The following is a 27025-nucleotide window of genomic DNA, read 5'->3' as shown; positions in this document are numbered from 1 at the left end:
GGCAAAATCCTCCTTCTGCCAGCTTCCGGGAGGAGTGTGGAACATCAAGAGGACGGGAAATAGGGCACGGATTACCTGTCGATCTGGCAGCGGGAGTGGTTCAGCTCAGCCGCGGAGGACCACGCGGGCACCCCCTGGTGTGCCCGGCCGGCACCGCCGTACTGGCTCAGCACCGCCGTACCGGCTCAGCACCGCCGTGCCGGCTCAGCCCCGCCGCGCCGGCTCAGCACCGCCGCACCGGCTCAGCACCGCCGCACCGGGTGACCCCGCGGCCCGGGCCCTGAGGAGAAGGCCCCTCCGCGCAGCCGCCCTCAGCCGCGCGCCTTTCCCGCCCCGCCGCGGCGCGCGCGGCCGCTCGCGCTTCCCGTCCCCTCAGCCGCAGCCGCGGGGGGGAAGCGGCGGCCCCTCGGGCACGGAGGCGCCGCAGCCGCGGTCCGCTCGGGCTGCGGGAGACAGACAGAGCCCCTCGGCCACACCGAGCGCTGCCCGACACTTGGCGCGGCTCCAGCCCCAGGCCAGGGGGAAACGTTTTGGTTTTCAATGCAACTCAGTTTCCATTCCCCGTATTTTGGACACGACGCCAGCACAACACACTGTGCCAGCACCTGACATGTACCAGACACAACGGGTACAGGTAAGAGAATCCTTCGCTGGATCAATACAGCTGAAAGAACCAGGCTTTCAGGAACACGATCCCTTTCCCCAGTGTCCTTGAACTCAATAAAAGGGAGTACAGCTTCCCCCAGCTCTCCTCACAGTTAAATCCTCAGACCAAAGTCACACAGGCCTTCTCTAACCTTTTGTAAGTTCTCCCCCCAAACTGAAAAGCAGCTGTTGTGAAGTTCAGCTCTACTGCAAACCAGGCAAGTCCATCTGTAAACACAACTCACCGTGCCAAAGAACAGCTGCCACCTTCTTCTCTCAAGGGCGAATCAGAAAATTCTAGATTTAAAAAAATGTCGGGATTGGGTATGATTTTATTTGTCCCCAGAGGAAAAAAATGATAAAATTGTTACAAATAAAGGAACTTTAATTTGCAGGTAAAACAGAAGAGTCCAGTCAGTGGCACGGTATTTACAGAACAAGCAGCAGTGGGAGATCGTTATCCTACAGCTGGAAAGTCGCTGAAGTCTGTGACATTCCGCTGTAAATGTAGGTGTTATTAAAAATTACAAACTGCCCTGTAATGACTTTGATAACCTCCTGTGCAGCAGCTCCTGAGAAGGAAAAAACAAACAGAACAAAACCAAGCAAAAAGGTAGTTAGCAGGTGATACTTAAAAACTAGTAAAAGAATGTTATTTATCTAGAACTCACTACACTGGAATTATTCGGGAAGCGCCTGATACAGCTCCTAGGAGGTAAAAATGCCTTTCAGGACGTTCTAGTCAGAAAGCTGTTACTCTGAAAGGCAACTTCACATCCACTCTGCTGTATACGCTTGCTCTCTCCATGTACGTATCCACACAAACACAGTAAAAACATGCAAGCAGACAGACCCATATAAACTGTGACCTCTAAATGAAACTGAGAAGTTCAATTAAAAAAAAAAATCATATACATTTAAAATATAAAATAAATTGAAGGGTCACTGCACTGTAATCCCTTTGTGTTCTCCTGTAGCATGAAATATTCTGTAATTTCTTCAGAAGTACCTTTACATTAATTTTTCTAAAGCACTGCACATACCAGGTTTCACTTAAGCAGAAAAAAATTCCCAAATCCACAGACTACTTAATACATAATTATCTTCAGCACTGCATGAAGCCAAATAAAGAACTTAACTGGATATATAAATTTTGAGCATCCATTAAAACATATTCAGTCTTGATAATACCCACAGGTTGAATTAAGGTAACCAATCAAGGCTATTTATATTTAATAGATACTTAACATAAGTGTTATTGAGTTAAAGGAAGATGTGTACCGTGTTAATTGTAATATTAGTACAATTTTTCCTTTAAAAATAAACCTCAAAGCTTCTTTCAAGCATTTTATTTCAAAACACATTATAAAGCTACTAGAATTGATCTACTGAGATTAATTTTTAAGTTTATTTGGTTTCTTTTACTGACTTGAAACCCTTGCTGTGTCCACCTTCTCTATACACCATAGAAAGTTACATCTGGAGAATGAAGGGGGCAGATTTTGTCCTAACACTATTTAAACTACAGTCTGTGATCACAGCCTTTGCTCTGACAATACAAAGTAATTAAAACAGAGGAGATTCTGACCCAAGCATGTACTGCAGTAGTCGGGTTTATTTGTATGGTCACTGAACATACGGTGACATTCTTACCTCCCATGAAGGCAGCAACAGCATGTGGCTCAGCAGCTCCGTAGCGACAACTGGAGAGCAAAGTAACACTTAGTGTTTTCAGGTAGTTCTACCAATAAAGCAACACTTACGATATAATACTTACAACTCATGAACATAGTCATCTTTCACCACTACAGACAACCCATGTTCTTGTAAGAAACCAGTGAGGCATGATTTTAGTTTTCCAATATCATCTTCTACCTGGTAGTTGTAGACACCTGGAAAATCAGTTAACTGTTTCATCACAGAACCATAACAACATAGTCAAAGTTCATGGGTTTACATTGCAGCGAAAGAATTTTGCTTTCTGAAAAGTTTCTAAGGCAGTTAACATATTATTATTAGACTAATAATTGCATATTCTGTTGGTGCTACACGTGGTAGTGACAAATACTGAATAGCTGAACCGATTCATAATCCGCACAACCCATTTCAGTGTTATCAATTCAGATAAATTCCATAATTTCCTAATGAGAAAAAATTCTCACTTTAACTTTCACATTCCTAAAGCTATATTAATATGGAAGCAAAACTACAACTAACACTATATTAATAGTTTATAGTATTATAGTAGCTATTAGTTGTGAGGTTTTTTATGACATTAAGTAACTCTGGCATTAACATACCTGGATATCTACCATGCTGCTTATAAAATCTATCTACAGCCCGCAGCATCAGGTACAGCACTAGTTCACTGTCTGGATTATCCATATGGGAAACTGAAAACAGGAAGAGAACAGTTTAACTGGCGCACACAAAATGGAGAAAAAAAAAAAGGGGGGGTTTTAATTACTTGAAATCAAGTATTTCCAATGTGCTTAAACTGGAAACTCTGCACTGAAAATATATTTTAATGAAAACAACCTGCAGCTGAGAATCTCGATGAGTCAGCTGTCAGATACATGAGTTTGACTCCAGTGTATGATCAAACATATTGAATGTATTTGATACAAACTGGTCAGTGAAGATATTCACATTTCAGCTCTGACACCTGCTGTAACATTAAATTATAGAATCATAGAACATCAGGGATTGGAAGGGACCTGGAAAGCTCATCCAGTGCAATCCCCCCATGGAGCAGGAACACCCAGATGAGGTTACACAGGAAGGTGTCCAGGCGGGTTGGAATGTCTGCAGAGAAGGAGACTCCACAACCCCCCTGGGCAGCCTGGGCCAGGCTCTGCCACCCTCACTGGGAAGTTTCTTCTCAAGTTTAACTGGAACCTCTTATGTTCCAGCTTAAACCCATTACCCCTTATTATGCCTTCAATAAAAATAATTGAGCTTTTTTTTCTTTTTTTAATTTATCCAGGTTCAAAAAAAAACAAAATGCAACATCAAGTAACTAGTTTGCTAGTTCACATACTGAAAATATAAGCTTAGAGAGGGTCAAGGCAATTAGTCTTGTAACTTTGGTCAGGTGAAAGCACCTTTCCAACTCTGTCAGAGAAAACTGAGGTACAGAAAATAGAAATTTGAAGAAAATGTTTTATTTATGTGCTATCAAAAATAAAATCTCCATGAAAAAACACCTGAAACATGTATCAATCTGTAAGGTCATTTTTTTAACTTTCAAAAATCAAATTTAATTCAACATTCTAGATGTGGAAAAGATACTTGTAGTTGATGCCAAATTATAAAACTGCATAATAAAACAGAATGTGTAACATACAATTCTTTTTGATCACAAAACCATTTCAAGTTGAAAATGCAATTGAAGTATGTGCAAAACTGGAGTACTTACTGATTTCATCCTTGTTAAAAGTGTTCAAGCCATATTCTTCAGCCAGAGACCTACACCGTACTACTCGGAGAAAAGCCGAGTTGCTGCCTAAGCAGAGGGTGCAGAAAGGAGAGCATCACCTACCTGAATGCATCACCACCTAGGAAATCTTTGCAAGTCTGTATCTTTGATGAGTTAAACATGAAACACTAAAAGTTATAATAATTTCATTTAACACTTTCATGTTTCTTCCAGTTTCTTGCAGCAATAAAATCTATTGAACTACATTTAGGTCTATGATCACAAGTATTTTAAGGAAGTATTTTGTGCTTATTTACTTGTAGAATCTCCATGTATCTGCCATGTTAATGTAAAAGCGCACAAAACATGTAGCTCTTCCATAGCAATTCATCAATCACAGCCATCAACTTCACATTCTCCCCTCCCATACTGCAAACGAACAAGGGTTCTTTTCCACTACATCTACTATGATTCCATGAAAAATTCAAATATTGAGTTACTGGGTAATAACTACATTAGCAGTCAAAAGTTTTTTATTCTTTGATCATTTCCATAAACACAGGGACAGAATTCAAGCATACTTACAAAATAATTTTAATTCTCTCTCTGAAATAGATTCGGGTGCCTAAAAGAGAGAATATACTCTCATTCCAGTACATACAATGACCAACAAATTTATGTTTTCAGATATATTCACACATTCATTGTGAACTAACTAGTAATTTTGTTAAAATAAAATAAACAAACTAACAAACAAGCAAAACTTAAATTGTAAATAATATATCTCTGTACTCCTTTTGCTTTTATATGACCAAATCAAAAGTGATAAATAAAACAGACCCTGGATAAAACATTTCATTAGAACTTATTTAAACCTTTTGAAAAAATAAGGTAACTAAGCCTTCTCTATCTGTCTGCTGTGACTTATGTCTGTATAGAAAGTCAGGGTAAAAATATTTCTATCTTGTCAGAATGAGGGTAGATTTTTCATTACCTTGCCTAAGGACTGTAACAGTTTAGCAGCATGGTTACCCACAGCAGCAATATCCTTCTTTGCTTTTTCACGGTATCTGTGAATAATAAAGAAGTCTTATTAATTACAAGAAAAAGCCATCAACTTCACAGTGAAGACCATTTCTTTGTGGTTTATATTATACAGACAAAATACACGCCATGTGAATGAAGTGAGCCACCTCAAGGCTGGGAATGCACCTGTTACTTCCCTGTCTGACTGCTGGGCATGGCTGAGCTGTTCACTAAACATGTGGTCTAGAAAACAGTTAAAATAAATGTAACTACAAAAAGACAGAGGAAGAACATTAAGTAGTTTCAGAACAACAGCTATGTGTCCTTGATTTGGCTTGAAGGATGTCATTAATTTCTCTATTTCAGTATTTGTGGCCATAGCATATTAGTTCTGTTACGACCTATGACAATGCAAACATCTCTACAATACGGTATTTAATAGAATTCAATTTATGAGCTCATTTTAAGGAACTGTAAGTGTTCTATTTAGAATTAAATACCTAAGAAACTAGAATTTCTGTAACCTGGTTGACATACATACTGAGGAGAAAAAACAAAGGCTGCGTTTAAGCAACAATTTGCTTTGGACAGCAGTAGCTGGGCTATGGGATCCACTATAGGACCGTCTTTACTAGATCCAAAACCAAGAAAAGTGATCACTTACGGCCCAGCCTTAGGAAACTGGGGTGCACTGGAGCCTGAGGCCCTGGCTCCACACAGCCCCAGGCTGCCGTGCTCCTCACACCCTCCTCACTCCACTCCCACATACACTTTTCTTTTTAAATACAGGAATTCATGCACTTTGTGAGGTCTGAAGTCATCACCATTTACTACCAATAGTAACTATTAAAGTAAAAACCGTATACTTACACATTTTGCAATTTGATGAATTTATTGGAGTCTGCGATCATGTCAGGAATAGTGCCCCGGACCGGCAAGCTTCCTTGGCCCTCATTTGCCACAAATTCCTTCACAGCTCGAGCCAAAACCCAGAAGGAGGGTGACTACAAATGCACAAGAGATAGTCACGTATACAAATGTTATTTATGACGCTTCTGCTACATTTAAGCCTTACCCTTAATTACTCATTACCTGCTCTGTGAGGTTTATGCAGCAATCATCATTAAAAATCTCTTCAATGCATCTTGGAATCTGTGAAAAAAATAAAATGGGTTTGTATTTACTTGACTTGGGATTTCCTGAACTATCTCAACACTCACTACATAAATGAGCCAACTCTAAGTGACCTCAGAGTTTCACACCAAAATCTCTGCTGAATCTTGCATACTTAGTGCTTTTCAGTCATATTTCAAATAGTAGCCCCGCCTGAAAACAAGGCACGTGCTTCTGATCTAGATAAACATTACAAACAAAATCTCACCTCATTTCCATCTTCCACAAGGAAGATTTAAAAAACTGGCAGCACTATCCGCAAAAGGTACCACCAGTATCAGCAAAAGGTACCACTGGTATCAGCTGTCCATCCTACCGGCCAGACGTGGAGCAGCAAAAAAGCCAGGGAAGTAAAGAGGGGCTGCAGAAGTGAGTGTGTTTTGACCCCTTAACTGCCAGAGTTCAGTCTGACACATAAACCGAAATAAATCACTAATAACCTGGGACACAGCTTGTAGTGGCCCAGATGTGAGCACTAAGTTTCACCTGTTGCTTTTTTGGGAGACTTAATATGACTGTGCAAGCAAGGATCAGAACGGTTCAAATCAAAACTGAATGTCATCCACAAAGAATCACAAAATGTGTTTTTACCCCATGTAACTTTTGCAATTTACTATGGATGAGAAATGAAAGAAATCAGATGTCAATTCTAAACCATGAGTTACTACTTCAGGATTATTTTAAAACAACAAAAACGTCACTTTTAACACGTTTTAGCTTGATCAGTTTATGAAAGGAATTCCGTAACATGTTTCTTCGAGAGGAAAGTACTGAATTTGCTGAGTCAAAGGTCCCTTGCAGCACTTCACTTCTATACAGAATCAATACTGCAGCAAGTAGCTTCAATATAGCATCATTTCAACAAACGCTTTCTCTCCTAGCAATGTATTTAAATCAAACATCATCCACACTAGTGGCTGCTAATTTACCACGCACTTCACAGTTTGATCTGTAAAAGAAATCTAGTAAAGTCTAAGCCAGGCATGCATTGCTAATCAACTCTGGTTACTGATTCTTTCTATACTTGAATTCATGTCTTCAGGACAGAAGTGCAGCTTCCCTGCATGAGCAAGGAAATAAAAGTTTCCATAAGCTACAGTGCCACCTAGTCTAGGTCTATTTTACTACACATTATTTCAATTTTTAAAATTGTAATAATCCCGTTTTACCTAAATATAAACGTTGCAAATGGAATTTCTGTCCTAAAAGTGCATAATATGTTCTGAAAAAATGAGGTCGTTGAAGTCTCTTCAGTTTTGTCCCATAAATGTTTATTTTACCTCTGTAGTATTTAATGCGGTGTTCACATTTTTTATAGCTTCTTCAAAGTTTTCCTCATCTTCTGGGGTCCCACTTTCATTCTTTAAGATACCTTATTGAAAACAAATAAACCAAAACTCATGTTCTGAGTTACAATTCATCATGTGGGTCTTACCAACAGAGCAGACTGGCTTTGAATGCATTTGGGGCATAATAACTAAACAGTAAAAAACTGGATTACTAGTAAGACGTACTGATAACATCAGCTACATGTACATTCTGCATAAGATTAATTTTCCTGTGATGTTACGTACAAGTTGCTTATCACAAAAATATCAGTTTATTTGTGTGAGAAAGAGTAGAGTTTCATAATCACTGAATTAATGCAGATGGAGGTAAAAAGGCAATTCAACTCTCCTTCCCATCCCCAGTCATGTCTTCTTGTGTTTTTTCGGTCAAATCTGTCAACACTTACGAACCCACACAACAAGCCAGACCAAGAAATGGACTGCACTAAAAACCTCATTTAACCAAAGGTAATCACTACAGATCGGCTCCCTAGCGCAGCCCGGGGATGAAGATGACAGAACACTCCGCGATTTGCATGTGGGCCAGCTTTAAATGAGAGAACACCAACAATTCAGTTACTGGTTTTCTTCTACAATAATTTATGACAACATATTTCTAGATCTTAGAAACCCCTCACTGATTTTAGCATCTGCAAGCACCTGTGTAAGACAGTCACTGCGCAAAAGAATTGTACTGTATGTGCCAGCAGACTTTCATAAACCAACCCTGAGAGAACTTCTGATTCTTTTCCAGATATTGCCTTACATATTTCTGCCAGTATGAATAAGCGATTCTACAACATATATTACCTTGCCGAATCAGTTGTCTGAAAGCTTCTTTTTCTTTGTAACTCTTAGGCAACTGGTCACTGTTCTACATTGAAAAACACAAAAATATTTCTATTTAAAACAGCTATTGCTAATTTCATTGTGCCCTGACTGCTGAACTCCAGAAGTCTGTCACTGTCCACACATATTCACTTCTATTTCAACTAGTAAATTTTTTAATGGTTTCACTCTGTTTTCTTTATTTGTTACGCATTGCAAACATAATAATCTAGTTTAGAAAAGAAATAATTAAAGAGGTAGTAACAATAATGATTTATGAAGTTTTGCAATATACCTCGTTGAACCATTTTGTTAGATATTTGGCTACAATCACAATCCACGGAGTGTGGCTGTGGTCCTGTAATTGAAGAGCAGAGAAATATTTGTCAAGTTGAGAAAAGATAAAAATGGGACGCAAATTACAAATCTATTTTAAATGTACATATCTAACATCCCTTCCACTATTGTAAAAACGCAGGACACGTTCCACATTTCAGCTCAGAAATAACATTCCCAAACTACTATAAACCAAATCACTATTCCCTTACTTAAAAGAAGAGTGGTTGAGCCAAGTTCTCCAATATTTTTCCAAAGTGGAACTTATGTTATGCAAAAATATCCACACTGCAAAGCCCTGCAGCAGTAGGCAATCATAAATGTTCTTTTAAAAATGGGAGGCATGAGGAAATAAATCTAATAAAATATCCAAGTTGTCCAACAATATTCATCACTTGCCAACACCCCCATTTGCTTAAGATATAAATACAGACAGTAATATGCGGGGCAAAGGTAAAAAATAGTACTTTGTGACTGATAGTGCAGTTGCTGCTGGTCAGATGAGGCTCAGCAGCACTACATGTGAAGAGTCATCTTCATATAACCCCTGTTCTGTGTCTGCGTCTGTCGTAGAGCACATAATGTAAACCACATACCAACCTTTTTGTCCATATGATCCAAGTCATACGACTGAATGTGTTCCCTCAGTTCTGGAAATGGTTTGTCCAGTCTCAGATCTTCTAACGTATTGTCAGGATGGGATTCAACAACTGTGAGAAAAAGTTACACAATGCATGTCACACTCACGTTCGACCTTCAAAACAGCGCTATACACCAAATACACACATCATCTGCTCCTTATGCTGCTTGATTTTCAGAGTAAGTGGTTTGTGTAATTAATTTTAATGTTGAGATAATCTCAATTTTACTTGTTGCAGTCCATAATTTCTATGCATTCCTCAAAGAGTGCTCCTAGTGACAAACTGCAAACTACATAAGACTTAACAAATACTAAATACAACACAAGATAAAGATGGAAATAAAAAGTGACATCACATATGGAACCCTTAAGGCTTTTAGAAGAGTCTTTATCTCAGGAAACCCTCTAACCTGTGTGTTCTTTCATAACGATTCTCATATAACCAACCAGTCCATAAGTCCTGCAGACCAGCAGAGGAATGTTGGAATTCCAGAGAAGTTCAGCCAAGCGCAGCAACGTACTATAAAGAAAAACACCTTTTTTTGTCAGATATACAAGAGGACAATAGTTAACTACAAAGTTAACTCTTACACAAGTTGCTTGTGGAAGGTAATTTTTCTATGGGAGAACTCTAATATTATCATGATTTTAAGCACATACCAGGTCATTAATTCTATATGTGAATTTACACTAGGTTAGAAATATATTTATCCATTAGCTTACTTATATTTAACTCTATTCTCCCAAATGTTCCAACTATCAATTAAACAAAAAATTCCAACGAGATTGGTATGTTGCACAAACATAACTTCCAGCAGGGGCAATTCCAATCACAGGTTTTGCATAGCATATAAATACTCTTTATTCACAGATGTCTGCAGGAAAATCACCACTTCAAAGAGGCAAGTTGACTCTTATTTCTCTAAGAGACAGTATATCCAGCTCCTCTATAAGTAGAGGGAGGGAGATATATATGAAGTATGAACAACAGCTTCTTCCTCACAAAACCAAGATTTAACTATTCATCTATCCAGCAACTTCTTGCCTCTGTGGAGGCAGCTTTGCTACTGAAACAGGAACATCCTCTTCTCCGCCAGTTTCTCAATATTCTGAGAATTGTCATATTTCATGTGCACTGTTCACTGAAAGGCAGCACTGGAGACACCTCTCAGCAGCAAGAGGTTAAAAAAAACCCAAGAACTTCTGGTCTTGACAAAGTTTCTACAGGCAAAATAATTATATACACGGGTAAAATGGAAAGACCTACACAAAACAGATTTGCAAAAATCTAAAGGTATCACAGCTCCTATGATCTGTCAGGTTTTACATAAGTACACTTGTTATAGTGATTTTGGACCAGAAACAACTTCCACTACAAGAGTAGTTGACATAGAAGAATATATCTGGAGATAGCAACTATGAGTCAGACAGGGGTCTGAAGAAGGTTTTAAACTATGTATTAACATATTAAAAGTGTAGAAAAAATGCCATAATTTACTGTAACTTTTCTTCACAATGACAGAGTTCCATTTTGCATAAGTTTTCCTGCAAACATCTTCCTGCAATGGAAACCTGCTTTTACAACTGCATGAAAACAAACAAAAAACAACTTCAGGTTACTCTTTACCTTTCTGGTAGTTGGGTCGCAACCACCAAGTTAAACCGATTAAAAAAGGAAGGGTCATTCTCTAGAAGTTTTTCTGGACTCTAAATAGTTGGGGAAAAAAAAAAATGTCAGGAAACACACAGGTATTATTTCATACTTTAATCACATTGTGTAACAAGAAACATTCGACTGATTGCAGAAAACAAACCTCTTCGACAAAGTTTCCAGAAACATCATTGTTCAGTTCTTGCAAGAGCTCAGTAGCACTCTGGGCACGATTCTGTTTCACAAAAACCAAACCAATGTTTAACCTCCTGAACTGCAATTTATATAGTATATCAGCACTACATATGCAGCATGCTAAAAAAAATACATGAGGTAGGATTTCTTATTCCAAGCCTTGCTTATCTGGAGAAAAAATAAACCCCTTTCCAGCAGGCACTTGTTTGAGTCCATCTTCAGTAATATCATTTTAAAAACAAGAGTTATGTGACAGCTATTTATTCCTTTCCAAGAGTTACCAATGCCTTTGGACTCTCCCATTTTTGTGATTCTTTTTACCCACCATTCACCTCTCTACTCTTAGTTTTACTCCTTCAACCACAATTCTCTTTCATCTTAACCTTCCAAATATTCTCTTAACCTTGTCCTGTTCATTCTTCCATTAAATCTTACCAGAATTGAACTTATCTTCTCACTTATGAGCAACTAAAAAGCAAGCATGGGGTATTTTGACAAAGAATACATAGATTTTAACCTATCCATACATGTTTTTAGCATTACTCGTAATACTACATTTGACTATTAACTCAATACTTTCATGCTTTCAACACACCTAAATTAACGTTTGTTATGTCCTTACCTGACCAATATGGCTTTTTTGTAGGAAGAAACTGAAAAGGAGACAAGAGTTACATGTGAGGTTGTATTTTGAAGAAAAACAACCTTATAGCTACATTTGTAGTGCAGAGTATGTTGCTGACTCCCATACACAAACTAATTCCCCTCAAATATGCCTTTCTGCACTGTAGTATTTTCCTCATGATCAGTTTCTTAAGGAAACTTTCCAATGCCTGGACCACAAATCTGAAAGATAAGACACACCAAACTCCTCGAGAAGCCAGGATCACACTGCGGATTCGTTTTCACTAGGCTAATTAAAGATCCATTAGTACTCATTTCTTCATGTAATGGAATACCCTCCGCCCACGCATAACCCTTGTAAGTAGACAGATATTTGTAGGTATCTACCTGAATCATAAGAGAATGGGATCTAGAATTAGCAAAGAGATTGTTTCTATAGGATTTATAAAGAGTTTCTTATCCTTTCCCCTGCTGCACAGAGCCTTTAAAGCTGTGAAAGCTAATAGGTGGCTATCAACCTAATTTCACAATGATAAACTAAAAATAAGTTATTTGCACAATGAAAATTTTGGAAAATACATTTAGCCATGCTGGAACACAAGGAAATCTTGTATTATCGTGTATCAAGACTACAGCAAACAAGTTATTTTTGAATGTTTTTATATTGAGCAAACTACTGTCTTTATAAACTTGATTTGTGAAGCAAACAGACCTGTAAGACAGAAAAACAGCAACTAAAAAACCATGTAAAATTTAGGAGCTAATTTCAAAACTATCATGCATGCTGTGTATGCCACAAATATCCAAAAGCACAAAAGACTTGGAGAAATACATCTGGGGTTTTAAAGTTATTAAGAATCTTATAGAATTCCTTAACAAGTACACTAACAGAACTACTTATGAAACCCTGTTACTTCTCAATTTTTAGCGGAAACTAGTAAGAAACCTACTTATTTCCAACATCTTCTCCAGAGACCCAATTCCCATCGACAATTGTAAATGAACCAATACCTTGGGGAAAAAAAAAGTTACAATAAATAACTAGGCATTAGGAAATTATCAGATACATCACTACAAAATGCACAAGAAGTATCTACTTACCTGGTAGGACTAAGTTTTTGAGTATTTCAGTTCCCGTCGCTGTTGCATTTATCACACAAACATGGGCAGATTCTAAAGCTTCTTGTCCATGGTCACCCCACAATCTACATTGGGATGGAAACAGAAACATTCTGGCGTTATTTCGTTTCAGATAATAATGCAAATATAAAGACTTTTTAAAACATTTAAGCAATCCCAAATGGAGGCGAGCATACCGCTCTCCATTCAACTGGGTGGCTATATCGCACTAACCAAGATGAGCTTTCCTTAAGAAAACTTAGTGTGACAAACACAAAACTTTCTGAAGAGCAACCCAATTTTACTGACATCTATTATACTCTGCACCATCTGAACACACACGCTTTCTGTCGCAACATATTTAACTTTTTAAAAATCAGCATGGGTCACAACACACCCGACACAACCGTTGTCCTAAAACTGAATGTTCTGGGTTTTGTAAGTTTTATTATAATACATTTTTATGGGGTTTAATATTTTTTTACAATTTATAATGCAAGACACTGAAACGCACAAGCAGATGGAAATGACTCTTGTATCCACTACGTCTATGATAACACAGGCTGCAGTGGGGACAGCACAGCACTCGGGCACAAACCCACACACGGGCAGGAACTTTACTCAGCGCAGCTGCAGAGAAGAACGTTAATGCCCAGGCACGGCAAAGCATAATAACTAAGACTCAAATGTGTCCAAGCATGTGCAAACGAACCCAAGCCACACTCCACATACAGGCTGGCTCCGGTACACGCCGCCCCCGTCTCACTTCACCTGGCGCCTTTTCCCCTACGCAGGCACGGACGCGCCGCTGCCCGGCGGAGCCGAGCGGCCCAACAGCCGGGCCACGGCCTCCCCGCGCCCCGGGCTCCGCCGCAGCCGGCACCGCCGCTCCCCGGGGGCTCAGCGCGGGCAGCGCAGCCCGGCCCGCACAGCGCAGCCGCAGCCGGGCCGCCCGCCGCATCCCTCCCTGCGAGCGGCCGCGGAGGAGCCCGGCGATGGGACGGGCAGCCAGAGCCGCAGGAGCGCGGGCTGCGGCCGGCGACAGCCCCGCGGAACCCGGCAGCAGCCCCGCCGCGCTACCTCAGCTGCCGGTCGTATCTCTGCTCCTTGAGGCTGGCCCTGCCCGCCTGCGCCATTGCCCCACGCTCCCCCGGCACCGCTGCGCAGGCGCGGGCGGGCGCATGCGCGGGGCCGGCGGAGCGGGAGCCCACCGGGGGGCGGGGCTGTGGGCGGGGCGGGGCTGTGGGCGGGGCGAGGGGGAGCGTCGCGGGAGGGGCGCACTCGGCTCCTCCTCCTCGGCGGGACGCGTCCCGGGCTCCCTGCGTGGGACACGGGTGGTGCTGCGCGCCGTGGCAAGAAGCGGGAGCATTCGTGTTGACGCGGAGATTTGAGCAGACCCGCTCGGGATCCGGTCGATGCCGCCATTGCTCAGTGAGATCGAGACGGCAGTTTGGAAAACGGTGGGAAAAACCCGCGCCGAGCGAGGTCGTGGTGTCTTTGGGGACACTGACGGGAATCACAAGCACAGAAACACAGGATGCGGTTTCCTTCAGGAATACATTTCTAAAAATAAAGTCCCATTCCGAAAACTCATGTTCAAAAAAGGTATTTCTCTTCATGCCTCAACCCGCTTTCTGGTGTGAAGTTTTGAGGCGTTTTACAGCAATTTGAGTCAGAAGCCCTGCAGGTACCCGCACTCAGAAAAATCAGGTTAGATACACTTGCAGACTTGGTGTACATTATTACAATTATTTCTATTCAGTATTGAGACCAAAAAATCTGAAATCTTTTGTATCTACGCACTTCTGTTATGAAAATCTTTCCATACGGCATCAATACAGCTTGTCCTATGAAGTGCACTAAAAAAGCAAAGCTTCACACCTTTAAAAACTTCAACAACAAAAGAGAGGTCCCAAAATGTGTGCATTGTTCCCATTTGTTAGCCCATAAAAGAGTATTGTGATCCTTTCAATCTGCTTCTCTTTAGTATATTTAATTTGCTAGATATCTGCTAGCATAAATTATACAATGGTGCAATCTAGTGGTTTATATCTTGTAGATGATGTTATAATACAGTATAGTGCTTCCTCTTTTGTTTTCCCATATACATTATCTCCTCCAAAGTTCATTTTTCTCAGGCTTTGTGTTTGCCATGTCACAGTAAATCCTTCCTTCTGTTTAAATTTCAGGGACTGTTGCAATGTTCGTAGGAATGTTCTGTTTACCAAAATCACAAGGTGTCTTGTTCTGTTCCTGCTATCTGCTGCAATTATACAGTTTCAACTGGACAAACCATAAATTATAGGATTATTTCAGACTTAGTTCCAAAATATAGTGCCCATTTCTGGTATAAAGCAACCAAGTGTTTATAGCTTTAAAAGTCAAAGACAAATAATAATAAAAAATGGTATGTGGAGGTTGGGAAGCCCTGAGGGAGCCAGGTATCCCATTCCTCTTTTTCTACCCCGCTTTCCTGTCATGTACACACTGGCTATCACTTATAGCAAAAACTGTATTCAAGCTATTTTGGTCTTTCCTCTTGGGCACTTTCACTGCCTCTTTTATGTTTTCTAAATCAAACCATTTAAATCTCCATTTTGAGGAGTCGACTTCCCACCACGTCTCCAGCAGGTTTCTCTTGTCTCAGATGTCTTCCTGCGCCTGCTTTTGTAGTCCACATACATAGGTTGTGTTTTGAATGTGAGAAGATAAAAGCTGAAATGGTGAATGGTGTCAAATGCATGTAGACATTGGGCCACTTCATGGGCACTATACTCTGTCAGCAAGATCTGAGTCTCAGGTTTAAAGTTTCACTTGAAAAGTTGCTCAGTATTTTCTGTCTTGCATATGGTTTTCCCCAGTCTATAGTTGGCTTTTTCAATACAGAAAATTCCTCTTCTTTTTATTCTTTTCTCTGATAAGTTGGTATTTTTGTACTTTTCCCCATGGTCTAGAACAGCTTTCCTGACTATTCGCATCTGGCTGACTCTATCTACAGCTGGTTTCCCTGTCTAAAAACACAGCAAAGAGCCACACAAGAATAAGAACCAAAGCATCACAGCTTCTCACAGCTCATTTGTGCTACTAAGCAGCAAAGCATTTGAACGCAAAGGCAGCGCTGCTGTGCTGATCCCACTATTTGAGTCACACGAGGACCTGGGTGTGCAGACTGACCACAGACACCCCAACAGGGTCAGTGCCTGTGCAGGGACCTGAGAAGATCTGGGAAGTTTAACAGCACCAAATTGAGAAGATGACCTGAGTAAGTCATTGCAGAACTACTCTGTGGACACCTTTACAGCAGTTTACATCCCTTATTGAGCGATTTAGCTTGCATCAGTGAATCTCAAAGGTTTTACAGCTGAATCCTATGGAGAGGTCCCGAAAAAGGAAATGAATTCTTACAATGCAGTATCACAACATAAAAGATGCATTAAACGCTTCCATTGATTTTTTTCTTCCATTTTCCTGATTGCATAATAGAAGAATCCCTATTCCTATGTCCCATTGTCTTTGCGAAAATCAATGTATTTATAAAACGTAGCCTTGACAGGCAGCTTTTCCTCAGATCTAACAAAATTACTACTGAGGAGCCATTTTTCTTGCCACAGAGATGTCTTAAGGCATTTTACATCTGCAGATTTGGTGCCTCCTTGTAGCCTCTTCATGGGCTTAGCAGGGTGCAGGCAACTACTGCACCATAACAGATAACTGAGGCTTCACAGATCACCTTCTTTCTCTAGAGTCTGCTGTGTTCTATTCCCTAATATAACCACTTTTTTGTTTTTACAGCTTCTTTAGACTTACAAAGAAAAAAACAACCAAAATCCAAACAAAATAAACCAAAAAACCCTACAAGAGATTGCCAATTTATCCTTAATTGTTGCGATTTTTACCTTGTTTGAATGTAGCACAAGTATTTTTTTTCTGATATGAGAATGTTCTCCCTCTGACCTAAGCACTGATTCTGAAGTTTTAATTACAAATCAGGTGGAAGCATCATTCTTCGTTTGTTTGTTTGTTTGCAGATGGAGAGAGTGTTTGAGAAAAGAGAGGCAGTAACTTGATGATGTTTCCCCCTGCAGAACATAAAGTGAGTAGGACAGTTCCCATTATAGAGTTACTGTGCCCTGTTGCTCAGAGCAGGTTATGGCTCTTGCTTCTATATGGTGTAAAATGGGAAAATACTACCCTCTTTTCCTAAGTTTGACCCCGATGCGACCTGGACAGCCTGGGCTCCTCAGTTTTACTTTCGCTCGTCTGTGCTGCGTTAGCAAACAGGGTGAGGAGCGGCAAAGCCGGGAGCGGGAGGCAGGCGGTGCTGCCCCTCCCGCAGGGCTCGCTCTGTATCTTTAAGGGCCGCCCCCCCGCGGTGAGCCGCTATAAAGCAGGTGAGCAGCAGCGCTCCCGCACAGGGCTGAGCGGAGCGGGCGCAGCTCTCGGTAATGACCGGCCAGCGCGGTTGGGGCTATGGGCGGGATGACGGTAGGTTATAGCACTGCTGCGCTGCATCTCTCGGTCTTCCCCCACTCATTTTCTTTCTAGAATTGTTTCCTGAGCCCTGCAGAGCTGCCTGCAAGCATCAAGTATACACAGCAGGTAATTAATTACTTTATTGATAATAAGTAGCACCCATAAAGCGGCACAAACCTATGCCTGCTGCCTTTCATTGTTGTAATCAATGTTCCAAAACTGAGAGAAGAGGTACTGAGGTTGGGTTTTTCCCCCCCCCAGGCTGCAGATATTACAGATAGGTCCTGTTCCAAAAAGCTGTTATGAAAAGGGTTAATTCTTTTAAGTAAAGATTTGGCAGAGCAGTAATAGGGCTTCTGATCCTGTGCAGTTGCTAAAATGTGATATCTAGGCTTCCACAGAAGTGAATAAAATAAGGTATATGTTGTATATTCCTCCAACATCAATAAATTGTACAGATCAGTATCAGAAATCTCTTAAAGAACAAGTTACGCTTTCTGATTTGACAGCTTTTAATTTAGTCATCCTCCTTTGCTTCCCACCTCCCAGAACGTGTGTCACAGAGTGAGAGGATTTCTGATGCTACTGAAAGATTCCTACAACAGTGTGTTATAGCACCTATATGCTTTACAGAGGAGGGTGGATGAGTGACTGGTGTTGTCCAACAAGACAATGTTCTGCATAACCTTCAGGAGTCTCTCTCTTTTGGCAGCAACTGTTCTAGCTGCTGAGTGTCCAACAAGAGTCTTTTGTATAACCTTCAGAAGCCAGCCTCTCTCTCTCTCCCTCTCAACAGCAGTTGTGTGAGTTTCACCAAGTCAAAAAGCACATTTAAATGCTAAGTGAAGCTGGTTAGTGCTAGTAGCTTGTGTTACGTATTTGGCATATAGGTAGCAGTAATAAAGCCATGTTTCTTGCAAAGCTTGTAAGAAACAAATTATATTGCCTAAGCTTGTGTAACAGTGTTGAAATCTTAAATCTGCTTTACAGGCAAGCTGAGAAAATATGCTATTTTATAAGCTTAGCTTTTCAGAAAATGCCAAAGACAAATCACTGTTTTTGTTACATAAACTCAAGGAGGGTAAATAGCTGTGCTTGATTTAAATAAAAAGAAAAAGGTTTCTACTTGTGAAAGTATGTGAGAATGCCACATTTGAAAATGTGCTTATTGGGAACCTTAAAGTTGTTACTGTTAATGCTTTCTGAACATAAGCAGTAGAAGAATTTAATTGCTTCTTGCTCTACCATACCAAAGTAGAGAAAGTAGTGTTAAGAGTAAGTAATTCTTTGATATAGATACAGTTGTGTTATCTCAAATAGCAAATGAATGTTCCAGCTCTGGCAGTAGAGAGCTGTGTTATTAAATTGCTCTTTCTCCCCACTTTATTGCAGTCAGAAAGTCCAAAAATACTAATCATCACACTGTACCCTTCACTCAGGGTAGAGAGATACCATAATGGGCATGAGTGAAGAATGGAGCTGCCTCAAAGATTTACTGCAGTCATAAAATGGCTTTAAAAATAACTGCATAGTCAGTAGCTAAGAGATTGAGTCATCTGCATCTAATTTGAATCACTGGAGCTTTTACACTGTCTTTCCCAGGAAGAATTAAATGCTGTTTCTTTGGGGGAGTGTGTATGTGCATATGCATGTGTTCACACCTGCACCCACCTTGGAAGGTCTTCAGATTCCTTAGCAATGAAATTACACACTCTGCAGAAAATCACTGTCACAAGTAACTGAAGATACAGCACTCTGATGTGCTATGATTTCCTCAGTGTCTTTTGTACAAGACATTTGCCTTCCTCATCTTGTTGCAGTCTGTTTGTGCTCATAAAAATACACCAGCTTAGAATTGAAGTGAACCTCTTGGATACAAGATTTTCAAGTCACTCCTGCTCAGCAAGCTTTACTTCAAGGCTCATTAAAACCTGTAATGATTATTTTGTGTATAGTAGGAAGAAAATAATGGTGCTTTCCTTTCTTTCCTTTTGAAGGACCTTCAGAGTGGCACAAATCTTATCCTATTGCCCAAGGGAACCGCCAGTCACCTATTGATATAGTTTCTGCAAGAGCAGTTTATGACCCTAATCTGAAGCCACTTATTATCTCCTATGAATCATGTACATCTCTCAGCATCTCCAACAATGGCCATTCAGTTATGGTTGAGTTTGAAGATACTGATGACAAGACAGGTGAGACTAACGCACAGCCAACTAACTCAGAATACAATTTGTTAGTGATGGAAACAAGTACATCCTGTATAGTGTATTTCTTATGATTTATGATTTCAGTTTAGAACAAGGTGTATAACCAGAGCCCTTTATATTTTGTCTTCCTGAGCCCCACATTTGTCTTCACTTGAATCTCTCTAGCAATACAATTGCTAGTGGAATAGTGTTTCTACATTAGGAGAAGCTCTTGCATCAGGAGAATCAGAAGTTTGTTTGCAGGACATCCCTTTCAAATGGCAATTGTCAGTTTGCTAGCCAGGGAATCCTTGCATCTTTCCAGCCGTTCTAGACACATGGAGTAGGTATGTACAGTCCTCACTGCCCTGTGTCCATGATCATCCAAATCGAAGGTACCAACACACGTGCCAGCTCTGTGTGGCTCACTGCCCAGTTTCCATCCCCAGGGGTAGGGAAGAGAAGAGGATTAGCAGAGATCAGGTGATACAGCATAGTCATCATCATCATAATCCACTACATTTAAGTTGTATCTGGACCAGTCACTAACTGTGACCCTGCACTATTTTCTTCTTTCCTCCCTGCCTCACAGCAGTTCAGTTTCTTCAGAAATTATAGAATCTTCAGTTAATTCTGAGTTGGTAGCTGCTGTGGATGTTGGGCTATCTGCAGTTGCATATTCTCTGCCAAGAGCTAAGAGACAAGAATAAATGCTTTAAGTGATTGATTACTTCTGTTAATTCTACTGCCATGCTAAACCTTGTTTTTATATCTGAGGGGGGAGGGAAGAGTATTCAAATGGAGATGATGAAATAGCTGAGTGCATTTTAAAAAATTATAAACAATTTTTAAACATGTCAAACAGCTGATTTAATCTTCCATTTGGACGTGTTGTTTGGTTCTAGCTAAATAGGATAACCTGGATACTCAGAACAAGTCACTTTTTCTGTGAAGTTACTTGTGTGTGCTCGTAACCCTTTGAAATAGGGGCTGGGGGTTACAAGTCCAGCCATTTTTCAAGTGTCTTTACTGAATTTGAAGAGAAGGCTGGACATGCATTTACCAAAATCTTACTACACAGATGCATTAAGCATGTCACCCTACAAAGAGAATTTGTAAAATATCTCTGAAAGTGTTATCTTAGCTTGCTAACTACTGTTGTGCTGTTCTCAGCTGAACTGCATATAACAGATAATGTTATCCAGGTTTAAAAAGCGTTGCCTATTACTCTGCATTTAGAAATATGGACTCAGAGCACATACAGGAATGAACACCTCTGCCCTTTCTACACTAAGCACAAGCCTTGCTTTAATAACATTTTCAAGGAAGAAGACTGTGAGGGGTGGAAAGCATGGTTTAAAGTGTTTTAGTTGTGTTGAAATAGATCTGGTGACTCATAATTCTGCATAAAGGGCACAAGAGAATTTTGACAGTAAGCCATAATAGCTAGATTTGTTAAAATAATGGTTGAGACAGGTGATGCATTCCATTGCTAAGTTCAGAAAAACACACGAGGAGATAATTATACTCTTAATACTGAAACCTTTGCTTTGGTAAAGCCAATTTCCTGCATAAAGGCCAGCTGGAACTGTGCACATGTGGTAGCACTGTGAAAGTCCCAGCTTTTATTTTTTTAGACAAGTTTTCATGTCTGTTTGGCAAAATTTATTTGATTTAGTGCCATATAAAAGAACAGGAGGACTACTAATGCAGTTGATAAAGTATCTTCTAGAGGTGGCAGCTTACACATTCACCTGCTCTTAAGTGTTATTTCTAAATGATGTATGAAGTTTCTCTGTAGCACTACCTCACATTTTTAAGGTGATCTGAGATTCTGAATGGTGTCATGTAAAGAACGAGCTATTGTATTACCTCGTTTTGTGGGATCAGGTATTTAAAGGAAACAGAATATAGATAACCCCAGAGGAAGGGAAGACACTCTAAACAGGAAATTGTCTACCTGATGCTCAAGGTATCTACACTCTTTTGCATGAAATGTCAAGTAGCACTGTCAAAAATATTTTGGATATACGAGTTTAAATTGTTATTTATTTTTTAACATTCAATTTGGATTTATTGTGTTGAATAAGAAAGGCATAATTATAAAGCTATCCCCTCTTTGTATGTCAAATATACTCTTTTTCAAAGAAGCCACAATATTCTGTACAAACAGCCACTCAATGTTTTTAAATTGAAATTTTAACATAAATTCAGGTGCTTCCTGTTAAGAAGTTCAACCCTTACAAATATCTGGATGGTGCATATATTTGATATTGGCAACTGGGGGATGCTGCTGGCTTTTTTCCACTACATTAGTTTTTACTAACAGGAAGCTAAGAAGCTGGAATGCTTAAGCTTTTTCTCTTACTTTTTTCTGCTTAGCAATCAGTGGTGGTCCCTTTGAGAATCCATTTCGGCTAAAGCAGTTTCACTTTCACTGGGGGACAAAGCATGACCAAGGATCGGAGCACACAATTGATGGCAAACCTTTTCCATGTGAGGTAATATGTATTTTTACAGATGGGATGAATTCATGCAAACGCTGTTGACAAATGACTTTGTCTGCAGTGGGGACTAGGTTTCCCTCAGGATTCCGATTGCTTACTCACCAGGCTTAGGTCAGCACAAACTTTAATGAGAACTTTATTCCTTACACTGAAGTTATCTATTGATTACTCTGGTTTTTAGAGTGCACACTTATCTCCCCCCGGTCCAGCCCTTTTTCCAAGATTCTCAGTCATCTTATTCTATTTAACAGGACACAGCCCCACAGTTTAGTTGCTGTGCTCACACAGCATCTCGGAGAGTCCTTTGCTGTCTAGTTTAGCCTGCTGCACACCATTGATTGCATCCTTTTATTTACACAGGTGGAAGGCTATACTGACAAACATGATGCTGAGAAGCCATGTGTAGCTCCAGTACCTGGCACAGTTAGCTTAGGCTTCAGCTGATGGTCACCACCTGTGAAATGCTGGTGCTTTCCATAGCTTAGAAGTGGCTTCATGTGGGGGCTTGAGACAGTTCTGCAAAGCCTAGGACGAGCACAGGCCTTTCCCAGTACAATCTTCCTCAAACACTACAGTAGCATAGAATTCTGCAGTCTCCTAGTAAGTACCGGAGCATACTGCTTCGTGGGATGAGGGCCCATACCAGGGAAGTTAGGTCACAGGTTAATGCTTGCTTTGTTTCAAATTAAAGCGGATATATAGGAACTTTTAGTGTTTGTCCATGCTTATGGACTGGTCCAAAAGGCTAAACTTGCTCATGTTTCCAAAGATGCTTCAGAGCAAAACCTACATTCTTTTATGAACAACCATTAACGTGAGACAACCTATGTTCACAGCTTCTATCACCGATTTGTTTAATTATTATTTATTTTTCTTTAAAGCTCCACTTGGTTCACTGGAATGCCAGAAAATATGCAACATTTGGAGAAGCAGCAGCAGCTCCAGATGGCTTGGCAGTAGTTGGTGTTTTCTTGGAGGTAAGAATAACAAAAATAGCATGTTTACATGATAAAAAGTATTATGCTGTCAAGTGTTTGAGAACCAAACCACGTATTTCAGAAGTGCTTAAGGAAAACAGATGACTTATTGGAAGCAGTAACTCAATGCAAATTGCTGTTAAACTTACTTTAGTAGGAATGTTGAGATTTAGAGGAAAAAAACACCACCTATTCAAAGCATAATTATAGTCATTCTTATTTAACCTGTCTATTTTGTTATTTTAGATTGGGAGAGAACATGCCAATATGAACAGACTCACTGATGCTTTGTACATGGTAAAATTTAAAGTAAGTTTTAATCTCTTTAAATTTTACTGTTTCTGGAATATCCTTTACAAATCAAGCTCATGTACATGTTTAAGACAAAAATGGAAAATTACCCACCACAAACCCTCCCATCATTAGAACATCACTGTAGTTGTATTCTCCTCTTCCTCTCCAAAGCTCATATTATTTGCTCAGTCTAAGGTGCCTCCCAAGGCTATGCTGACCCCACTGGTTATTCAGAGGTTCTGCTTTTCCCGGAGTATCGAAAATCTAAAGCTCCATGATCCTTTAGGCTCAGCTCTTACACTCAGCAAAATAAGACTTTTCCATTGTGCCTGGCCTTGAACAAGTCAAAGCTGGGTATCTGTCTTCTGCTGCAAAGCTCTGTTGGCAGCCAGTCTTCATGAGGTCCTGAGCTAGTCTGTTCTTACAGTGATACTTCAAGGTGGTCTTCACCCAGATGTATTGTATCTGAGAGCTTTGAAGGTTGATACCTGCTGCACTTTCTCAAATGTGAACTGATTAGACCACAAGTGTTCACCTTTCTGGATTTTCATGAGGTTAATGCATTCTATAGCATGCATAAGTTCTAATATGCAAAATAAAATTGAGTAGGCATATTATTCTTGCTCCTCTATATAAGCTTGTGAAAGACAAGGAATGAAGGCAGTTATGCAGCAATATGTAGTCGGTAGACATGCTAAATGATATTTTTAAGTAATTTCTTCCACTTGCAGGAAAGAAATAATTATCCCTCAGTAGTAGTGACTGAAGGTCTGCAGGTTTGCCACTGGGGGTAAACTACTCATTCTGTTCCTTATGAGCAATTTTACAGACAATTGAATGGTGCTTTCTGAGTGACTAAATACCTTTCAGATACTCCTACAAGCCCTAGACTGTGTTAGTTAAGGCAATCACTAGTTTAAGTGGCACCTCCTGTTTCTACTGGTCTTTTGGCTGATCCATCTTAGTCTAATTTTAGACTTGAACATTTGATTTTTTTTAAGTCAATATTTGTCTTAGCAGATGATGACTCTTTGGGGCCAAGTTTTTGAAGGTTTCAAATTTCCTACTGAAGTAGATGGGGAGCATAGAAAATAGCAAGTAACGAGACAAGGAATTCTGCCATTATATTATCTGTAGCTCACACTGAATGCTATATATAGAATGTACTTCCTGCATTATTCTTGGACTTTCTGTGACAAGAGCTGAACTTTGGCAGAGGCAATGAGGCAAGAACTCAAAGTCCAGTAAACCAGCAGCAGGTGTCACTCTTGCTATGCTGCTCTTAGATAACAGTTGTTACAAAGGAGCCAAACCTTCATAGATTATTCCTTTCCCCTAATCTTTAATATTACTTCAGCATTTCTTTATCCTTCAAAAAGACTTCTTTAACCTGCACTTAAAAGTAAAAAGCTATACTTCAAGTATCAATTTTATTTTTTTCCAGGGAACGAAAGCTCAATTTAGAAGCTTCAACCCCAAATGTCTCTTGCCTTTGAGTCTAGATTATTGGACATACCTTGGTTCTTTGACAACACCACCCCTTAATGAGAGTGTAACATGGATAGTGCTGAAGGAACCTATCAGGATTTCTGAGAAGCAGGTAAGCTTTTGGTACTCTCACAGGTCTTGTAGGATTCGACACAGACAGTGACTGTTTTGATTTACAACAGGGCTAAGTTAAAAGACCATTACCCTGTTCAGTAATTAGGGCTTCTGTTTATTCTGCTAATACTCTTTAAGATCTTTGCTTGAACCTGTTCCATTAACAGATTGTGATGTACTGAATACTTTGCTTTGGTCCTTTTATTAAAAGCTGTAATACTGGTTGCCATTTTAAGCAGTAAATTTTCACTGAATTTACAGCTGGAGAAGTTCCGCATGCTTCTCTTCACCACTGAGGAAGATCAGAGGATCCAAATGGTGAATAATTTTCGACCCCCTCAGCCTCTTAAAGGGAGAGTAGTTCGAGCTTCCTTCAAGGCCTGAAGAAAACTGATAGTGGCCCTGAGATAACAAAGAGCTTCCACATCTGAGCTACTATAGATAGAAACCCTGGTCTTCAGATCACTTGTGGAACACACCAGATACCCACTACTGTGAACACTCTACTTGGAGGGGAACAATCTTTTGATTTTTATTTTATTTGGATTGCTCATTCTTTTGAGAAATAGGATCTTTTTAACGGGTATTTTTTAATGTAAGGGATAGCTGAGTAATCTAGAGTGTTCTTCAAGACCTGACACTCTAAAACTTAAGATGAAATGAAAACCCTACTTAATATAAAATGGGAAATTATGTAGTGATCTACTAGTACTGGTGGCTACAATTTCTAATTGTCTCATAATATGTGATGAAACAGTAGTCAAAAATTTTGGACACATTGGACTTAAATTTTCTTTACCAATCTCTTGTTAGCATTTGCTGAGCTCTGATTTAAAGATTGCTTTCATTGTATTCTTGCTGTCTGTCACATACCATGCACATGACTAGCACTAGGAAAGAGTTCTTATATCAGGTAGGCACTGGTATGAAAACTACATCTATATTAAGTTACTGTTCTAAAATGCTGTTTTGTAACTAATTTGAAATAACAATGTAAATGCTGTGTTTAAAAGCAGGCCATTTTATTGCCCAGTGTTGTTCAGACACTAGCTCTTTTAGCCCATGTGGCATATATAACTGTAATGCCCTTGTCCATTTTGTTGAAAAGAACATCTGTAGCAACTCAGGTATGTGTTTTGTGGTTCTCAGTTTTTCAAATTCTACCTCAGCTAAGTGGTTTGCTCTGCAATACAACCTCTTTCATTGCTGCCCTAAGTAAAGTAGCTATTTTGTTTATTTTGGGGAACTAACATGGGTAGACATGGATTGCACTGAATGTGCACTGCTGCACGAATCATGCCCTCCCTCTGGCAGTCTGTTAGGATACTCCCTGCAGATGAGAGGCTCACCAGTCCTGAGCCCTTTCACCTCTTCAAAAGAAAGCTGCTTTAGAAAAGCCGTGTGGTAGTATTACTGCTTCTGCAGCTTGGTGGCAAAATGCAGACTTGTGTCTTTGGCACTAAATTCAGTGATGTTATCTGTAAATACCCACAGTCTATTTTCAATTGCTTTAACTCTGGGCTTCAAATGTTCTACTTCATCTGTATAGTTCAAATAAAAATTGCTGATGTTTATCAATTTTAATCAGCTTAGTTGGAGAAATCAAATATGTAGAATGTAAAGGAAAGCAGGGGGGAAAGGAGAATAACAGCTACTATGGGCTGTTCTCCATTTTCAGAAAGGGTGAAAGGCACTAGATGTGAAGCCATGGAACACTAGAATTCTAGACCTAACTCTTCAACAGTTTTTCTGGTACATTCTTCTACTTTCCCCTTACATAAAATGAGGGTAACACTAACCTACCTCACAGGGACATTGTGAGGGCTAATTCAGCATTGTTTTAGATGTGACATTCTTAATATAGCAGATGCTAAAGGAAACAGAAAATCATTACAGAATACAATGTTTTTAGCTATAATGAATGTAACTTTGCTAGTAATGCAAACTAGTATTGCAGAAAATCTATTTAATGTATATTTCTTTAACAAATTAAATGAGAC

At 39.8% G+C, this 27025-nt stretch overlaps 2 protein-coding genes across 3 annotated transcripts; one reads left to right on the top strand and one right to left on the bottom strand.

Annotated features, from left to right (window-relative positions):
- Window positions 1-796: 796 nt before the first annotated feature.
- Window positions 797-14129, bottom strand: NAE1 (NEDD8 activating enzyme E1 subunit 1). 2 transcript variants are annotated; one of them, XM_080352096.1, is made up of 20 exons: window positions 14064-14129; window positions 12966-13069; window positions 12815-12875; window positions 11863-11893; window positions 11209-11280; window positions 11022-11101; window positions 9805-9914; window positions 9355-9464; window positions 8714-8776; window positions 8401-8464; window positions 7543-7634; window positions 6182-6241; window positions 5960-6093; window positions 5058-5133; window positions 4649-4688; window positions 4064-4150; window positions 2946-3038; window positions 2423-2537; window positions 2299-2348; window positions 797-1217 (listed from the first exon to the last, which is right to left on the bottom strand). In XM_080352096.1, exons 1-20 carry the CDS (start codon window positions 14117-14119, stop codon window positions 1108-1110), a joined length of 1608 nt encoding a protein of 535 aa, XP_080208222.1. In that variant the 5' UTR covers window positions 14120-14129; the 3' UTR covers window positions 797-1107. The 2 variants fall into 2 exon arrangements, with proteins under 2 accessions (XP_080208222.1, XP_080208223.1); XM_080352097.1 differs by lacking the exon at window positions 4064-4150.
- Window positions 14130-17428: 3299 nt separating this feature from the next.
- CA7 (carbonic anhydrase 7) lies at window positions 17429-25409 on the top strand (the record flags this gene model as incomplete). Its single annotated transcript, XM_080351954.1, has 7 exons — window positions 17429-17468; window positions 19454-19651; window positions 22028-22146; window positions 23034-23129; window positions 23376-23438; window positions 24868-25023; window positions 25287-25409. 7 exons carry the CDS (start codon window positions 17429-17431, stop codon window positions 25407-25409), a joined length of 795 nt encoding a protein of 264 aa, XP_080208080.1.
- Window positions 25410-27025: the final 1616 nt, after the last annotated feature.

Source organism: Nesoenas mayeri, assembly GCF_963082525.1.
Source record: "Nesoenas mayeri genome assembly, chromosome: 12".
Taxonomy (NCBI): domain Eukaryota; kingdom Metazoa; phylum Chordata; class Aves; order Columbiformes; family Columbidae; genus Nesoenas; species Nesoenas mayeri.
Note: the sequence above shows the minus strand (reverse complement) of the source record. Positions and strands in the feature narration are given on the sequence as shown.

What these genes read in the sequence shown, in the direction of transcription:
- NAE1 (XM_080352096.1), bottom strand. Translation starts at nt 14,119, where the DNA reads ATGGCGCAGGCGGGCAGGGCCAGCCTCAAGGAGCAGAGATACGACCGG. An exon ending in TGGATCATATGGACAAAAAG is followed by an intron (nt 8,777 to 9,354) that starts GTTGGTATGTGG and finishes CTTCAATTACAG; the next exon opens with GACCACAGCCACACTCCGTG. An exon ending in GCAGCATGGTAGATATCCAG is followed by an intron (nt 2,538 to 2,945) that starts GTATGTTAATGC and finishes CTGATTTTCCAG; the next exon opens with GTGTCTACAACTACCAGGTA.